The sequence below is a fragment of the Aythya fuligula genome, chromosome Z (genome assembly GCF_009819795.1).
Source record: "Aythya fuligula isolate bAytFul2 chromosome Z, bAytFul2.pri, whole genome shotgun sequence".
NCBI lineage: Eukaryota > Metazoa > Chordata > Aves > Anseriformes > Anatidae > Aythya > Aythya fuligula.
Genome location: NC_045593.1, coordinates 54,479,847 through 54,485,679, shown reverse-complemented (window position 1 = coordinate 54,485,679; position 5,833 = coordinate 54,479,847). Strand labels below are relative to the sequence as shown.

Below are 5,833 nucleotides of genomic sequence, written 5' to 3'. Positions count from 1 at the left end.
CGTTGGTGCACTTGGACTCCTGCCCCTTACGGCCCCGAAGAGGTGTGTCTGGGGCAAAGTCCTTCCTCGCCTGCTATCAGCGTCTTTGCCCCACGTCTGCGTCAGCACGAGCTCGGCCGGGATCATGCTAGCATCCCGAGCAGCAGGGATTTCCAAAGGACTGGGTGGGAAACGCTTCCCTCATCCCGTAAGAATCTCAGAGGCTTGGAGAGGGGCAGTGGGGAACTGGCTCAGATGGAGGCAGCAAACAGCCCCCAAACTGGAAAGCGGAACCTGCGCATTTCAGTCGTGTTAACAAGACGCTTAACACCTTTCAAAACCCATCTCTAAAGGTTTTTCTCCTTCTTTCCTCTTTTCCTTTTTACTCTTTCCTTTTTTTTTCTCCTTTCCTTTCCTTTTTTTTTCTCCTTTCCTTTCCTTTCCTTTCCTTTCCTTTCCTTTCCTTTCCTTTCCTTTCCTTTCCTTTCCTTTCCTTTCCTTTCCTTTCCTTTCCTTTCCTTTCCTTTCCTTTCCTTTCCTTTCCTTTCCTTTCCTTTCCTGTTTCTCTTCTCTTCTCTCTCATTTTTCCCTTTTCTTTCCTTTTCTTTTATTCTTTTCATTTTTCTCTTTTCCTTTCTTCTCTTCTCTTTTCATTTTCTTTTATTTTCTTCTCTTTTCATTTTTCTTCTCTTTTTCATTTTCTTTTCTTCTCTTTTCATTGTTTTATTTTCTTCTCTTTTTCATTTTTCTTTTCTTTTCTTTTCTTTTCTTTTCTTTTCTTTTCTTTTCTTTTCATTTTCTCTTTCTTTTTTCTTTTCCTTTATTTTCCTTTTTTTCTTTTTTTTTTTAATTTTCTCTTTTTCCTCTCCTCTCCTCTCCTCTCCTCTCCTCTCCTCTCCTCTCCTCTCCTCTCCTCTCCTCTCCTCTCCTCTCCTCTCCTCTCCTCTCCTCTCCTCTCCTCTCCTCTCCTCTCCTCTCCTCTCCTCTCCTCTCCTCTCCTCTCCTCTCCTCTCCTCTCCTCTCCTCTCCTCTCCTCTCCTCTCCTCTCCTCTCCTCTCCTCTCCCCTCCCTCTTTTCCCTTTCCATTTCTCCCCTCCCCTCCGGGCGGGGGCCGAGCCGCAGCAGTGCGGGTTCCGTCCCCCCGAGGCGGGGCGTGCGGCCGGCGGCGCCGTGCGGCGGCTCAGTCCCCGCCGCCAGCCGAGGCCGCAGGGCGGGCAGGGCAGGGGCAGGGACCGGGACCGGGACCGGGACCGGGACCGGGACCGGGGCAGGGCGGGGAGGAGGCACGGAGCGGAGCCCGGCCCGGCCCGGCCCGGCGGCGCCCGGCAGCATGAGCGGCGGTCGGAGCGGGCGCGCCGCCGTGAAGATGGAGGCGCCCTTCTACCCCGAGGAGGGGCTGGAGCTGCTGCCCGACTTCGTGCCGCTGCCGGGCTTCGCCACCGCCGCCGCCGCCGGACCCGAAGCCGCCGCCGCCGCCGCAGCAGCGGCAGCCGCAGCAGCGGCAGCAGCCGCCGCCGGGGGCCCGAAGCTGCTGCTGGGCAGCGCCAAGAAGCCGCCCGCCGCCCCCTCGCCGCTGCCGGGGCCCTTCGCGCTGCGCCCGCCCGGCAGCGCCCGAGGCAGCGCCGCGGCCCTGCGCCTGCTGCCGCCCGCCGCCGCCCCGCCGCCGCCGCCGCCTCCTCCTCCTCCTCCTCCGGCTGCTCCGGGCTCCGCGGCCGGCCCCGGGGCTGCGGGGAGCCGCGGGGGCCCGGAGGCCGCGCTGGGCTCTGCGGCGGAGCTGCCGCTGCTGAAGCTGCCGCCGGCCGCCGACCTGGAGCAGCTGCTGATCCAGGGCGGCGCGGGGATGGCGCCCGGCAGCCCGGGGCCGGCGGCGGCGGGGGGAGCGGCGGCCGGGGCAGGCTCCTCAGCGTCAGCGGGGACGTTCCTGTACCGCCAGCCCGTCACCCAGGAGCAGGAGGGCTTCGCCGACGGCTTCGTCAAGGCGCTGGCCGACCTGCACAAGCAGAACCAGCTGCTGGCCGCCCCGCCGCTCTCCCCGCCGGGGCCCTGCTGCCCGGGGGCTCGCCCGGGGGCTGCTGCTGCTGCTGCGGGCACCGCCGCCGAGCCGCCGGCTGTCTACACCAACCTCAGCAGCTTCAACCCTGCCGGGCCGCTCAGCCCCTCCGGCAGCGCCTACCCCGCTGCCTCGGCAGCCCCTCCGCCTCCTCCTCCTCCTCCTCCTCCTCCTCCGCTGCCCTTCGGGGCGGCGGGGCTGGGCGGCGGGCGGCTGCCGCCGTCGCGGGCGCTGGAGGAGCCGCAGACTGTGCCCGAGGTGCCCGCGGGCGAGGGAGGAGGTGCTGCGGGTGCCGCCGGTGGTGCCGGTGCTGGTGGCAGCGCCCCGACGCCGCCGTCGCTGTCGCCGCTGGACGCCGAGAGCCAGGAGCGGCTGAAGGCGGAGCGCAAGCGGCTGCGGAACCGCATCGCCGCCTCCAAGTGCCGCCGCCGCAAGCTGGAGCGCATCGCCCGGCTGGAGGAGAAGGTGAAGGCGCTGAAAGGGCAGAACGCCGAGCTGGCCGCCACCGCCAACCTGCTGCGGGCACAGGTCACCCAGCTGCAGGGACGGGTCCGCAGCCACCTCTCCTCCGGCTGCCACATCAACGCCGCCGCCGCTGCGCCGCCCCGGGAGCCGCCCGCGGAGCCGCCCGCAGCCCCGGAGAGCAGCGGAGCCTGCTGAGCGACCCCTGAAAGCCCCCTACACCCGCTGCACGGGGTGCTCCGGGAGCCCCCCTGCATCCTTTCGGAGCCCCCCCCCCGGGCCTGGGGGGCTGGGTGTGTGTGTGTGTGTGGGAGCAGGGTCAGGTGTTTGTTGAGTGAAGTGCTTGAGGTCTGTGGAGATTTCGGAAGATTAAGGTAATTCCTGTTTACAGAAAGACTGAGCTTTTATTTTTCACGTGGGGATAAAAAAATATATATATATATATATAAATATATATATGTTTCCTAATACACCATACCTTAGGAAGTGTATAGCGATGGATAAGCTTTTCACAGTTTGGAGAAAACAAAACAACCGAAAAACAACAACAACAACAACAACAACAAAAAGAACCCAGAATCGTACCCTTTGGAAAAGATGTGCGTGTGTATATATATATATATATTTAAAACACAACAACATGGCTATGTATATTTTCCTGGTATCGATAAATAATTATTTTTTTTTTAAATACCGTCTTTCTCTAGAGCTTTAATTTGCCACTGAGAGCTAAGGCAGCCGGGTGGGCGCTCTCGCCCTTGAGCGGCTGCAGGTCTAAAGTCGAACCCTGGAGGGAGGAGAATGGTTTTGTTGTAAATCTTAGGCGGGACGAGATGCATTGCCGACTGAGTCGTGTGGAAATACTTTTCTGAACTGTTAGCTCCATATTTCTCGTGCCAGTGCAAATCTGGGGCATTGATAGTTATTTATTGAAACTTGAACACTTTTGGACGTTGCCTAGACCTTATTTTTATAGATAACACGTTAGTGGTGAAAGCAGTTACCTTGGCAAGAAGAGCTTTACTTACTCTTTTTCTTTCACTGTGTACATTCCAGTAGTGTTTGCTCTTTGCGTAGTATAGTAACGATCCCGTGCTATACAGAAAAGGGCTCAGATTTGGGGTGGATTTGCTACGAGAACGGTAATTCCATTGTATTCTGTTTGAATAAATCACAGAAATACTACGGAGAAGGAGATTTATTTTTCGGTAGAAACCTGTATGCATTTCTTCTCGGTCTGCTTTGTTCTAAAGAAACTTTTTTTCCTGCAATACGCTGGAGGCTGAAAGAGCCAGTGCTAGAATATGAAGTGAATTTCTGGCTGGGAAGAACTGACGTGCTTTATTTCTTTGTCAAGATTTTACTAGCCGAAGAGAGCGGCACAGGAACTTTTTGGTTTTTGTGTGTGTGTTGGTTTTTTTTGTTTTGTTTTTTTTTGTTTTTTTCCCTCCCTCTGGTCAATTAGACATAATCCTCAATAAGTTCTCTGAAAGCTGTAGATCCCTCGCTCGGTCCTGCTGCCTGCCTTGCTTCTGTGGCTCCCTCCCGCGTGGTTTTGAGCATCCCTCCCCGCCCGTGCAGCGCTGCTGAGCCCTGTGGATGGTGCAGAGGGAACGGTCTGTCGGAGCGTGAAGGTGACCCGCCGAGAGCACAGCTCCTCCTGAGCAGATCCGGCTGCAGCTGGGACAAGACGTGAGGCTGGTGAAAGCAGGGGGCTGCGTGGGGAAGCACAGGGGCTCGGGCATCCTCAGGTGTGTCCCGGCCATGGCTCGGCTCTGTTGCACCTTTCTGCAGCCGCTGGACGTCCGCCTCGCTTCTCCTGGAAGGCTGCGCTCCGTGCTTGGAAATCCAAGAAGAGAGCCTGGGATGGACTCGTCATTATTTTATTTTTTCTATCTTTATTTTTGTGCTCTCGTTAGTGACAGGCGAGCGCTGCTGTCTGTTGGAAAGGTTCGGCCGTGGTGGTCCTGCCCCTCCAGCTCGCTGCCACCCCTGCACACCTGGAGGCCGGGGCGCTGGAGCCGAGATGCGCCGAGGAGGTTTCTTTTCTTAATGCATATGCAAATCAGGTAGAAGCCATATTAATCATTCTGTAACTGTTTTAATCACGTCACCGGAGCCTGTTTTGGGGGGGTTTAAATGGTCGAGTGTCACGGTACCTTCTGCTGGCTGGTAGAGCTGCTTTAGAAATGCTTGGTGAACAGGGACAAAATAATTCTGATCTTAGCGTGGGTTTGAAGAGTTCTTGAAGGCATCCTGATAGCAGTGCCTGCTGCATAACGACCGGGTACAAAGCAGTTTTTACTATGTGGCAGACATCACCTGTCTGCAAAGTTGCTGCAAGACTGGAGAAACTGATAAAGACTTTTTTTTTTTTTTTTTGGCCACCCTTGATGTGCTTTCCCTGGTGGGAGAGGCAATGCCACCTGGGGAAATCCGCTGATGCGAGGTGCTTGTCTTTACTGCACGTGTAGCGAGTATAACTTTTTTTTTAAAGAATCTCGGAAAATACATGAAAATTACAAGTATGGGCAGCGCAGTTTCAGTTCTTGTGCTTGAGGATGAGTCTGGGGCTAGGTAAAGACCCTGTGGCAGGACAGGGGGCAGGCTGTGCTTGTTCTTTGCTCTTTGGTCAGAGCAGGTTAGCGATGCCCAGGGAGGCGTGGGTGAACCCTAAAACACAGCAGCCCCTGCTGTCTCCCTTCCTGACCCCGGGGCAGCGTGTCGCTGTCAAAGCCAGCAAGTGCCACGCGTTGCCTCTCAGCTTTCAGCATGAGCAGCCCTCTCAAAGATCCCGCCTGCAAACTTTTTTTTAATAGCCTGCTTTACGCCCCGGCTGGCACGTGTTGGGCGATGGAAGTGCTGACAGTCCGGCCCTGTTAAACTGGTGGCTGACAGGAGGCTGCTGCTGGGGCTGCCTGCTCCACCCGGCCCTCTGCCAGGCTGGGGATGTGACCGAAAACTGAGAATAGTGTTTTCTTAATTCTTTTTTTTTTTTTTCCCTACTGATTTTGCAAGAGGTTGGTGATCCCCAGCAGGTGGACAAATGGACAGCCTGAACACCTAGCGGTTTAAAACAATAGAGCAAGGCTCAGGAGTGCTTGCTTTCTGCAGCTGCCAGGCGTCGTTGCTTCAGGTTTTCACTTCTTCAATTACTGTCCTCTAAAATGTATCAGTACTCTGACTGTCACCTTGTAGTGTTCCTATCTTTAATTATGTCTTCTTTAGGTTGTACTTTTTTATTTTCTTTAATTCAGTTCATTGCAGTGTTTTTCTTTTCCGTATCCTTGAACTTCTGTTTTGATATTCAGCCTGAAATTTTCATCACTGTGAAATGCTAAA

At 55.7% G+C, this 5,833-nt stretch overlaps 1 protein-coding gene across 1 annotated transcript; it reads left to right on the top strand.

The window, feature by feature from the left end:
- The first annotated feature begins 1,309 nt into the window (after positions 1 to 1,309).
- On the top strand, positions 1,310 to 4,016 carry LOC116500955 (transcription factor jun-D-like). Its single transcript, XM_032206313.1, has 2 exons — positions 1,310 to 1,633; positions 1,730 to 4,016. The coding sequence occupies exons 1-2, from the start codon at positions 1,310 to 1,312 to the stop codon at positions 2,687 to 2,689; spliced, it is 1,284 nt and encodes a 427-aa protein (XP_032062204.1). The 3' UTR covers positions 2,690 to 4,016.
- Positions 4,017 to 5,833: the final 1,817 nt, after the last annotated feature.

Excerpts from the sequence above, each read along its gene's own strand:
- LOC116500955 (XM_032206313.1), top strand. The coding sequence starts at position 1,310 with ATGAGCGGCGGTCGGAGCGGGCGCGCCGCCGTGAAGATGGAGGCGCCC. Across the intron at positions 1,634-1,729 it reads GCCTGCTGCCGCCCGCCGCC|GCCGCGCTGGGCTCTGCGGC; the intron begins GCCCCGCCGCCG and ends GGGGGCCCGGAG.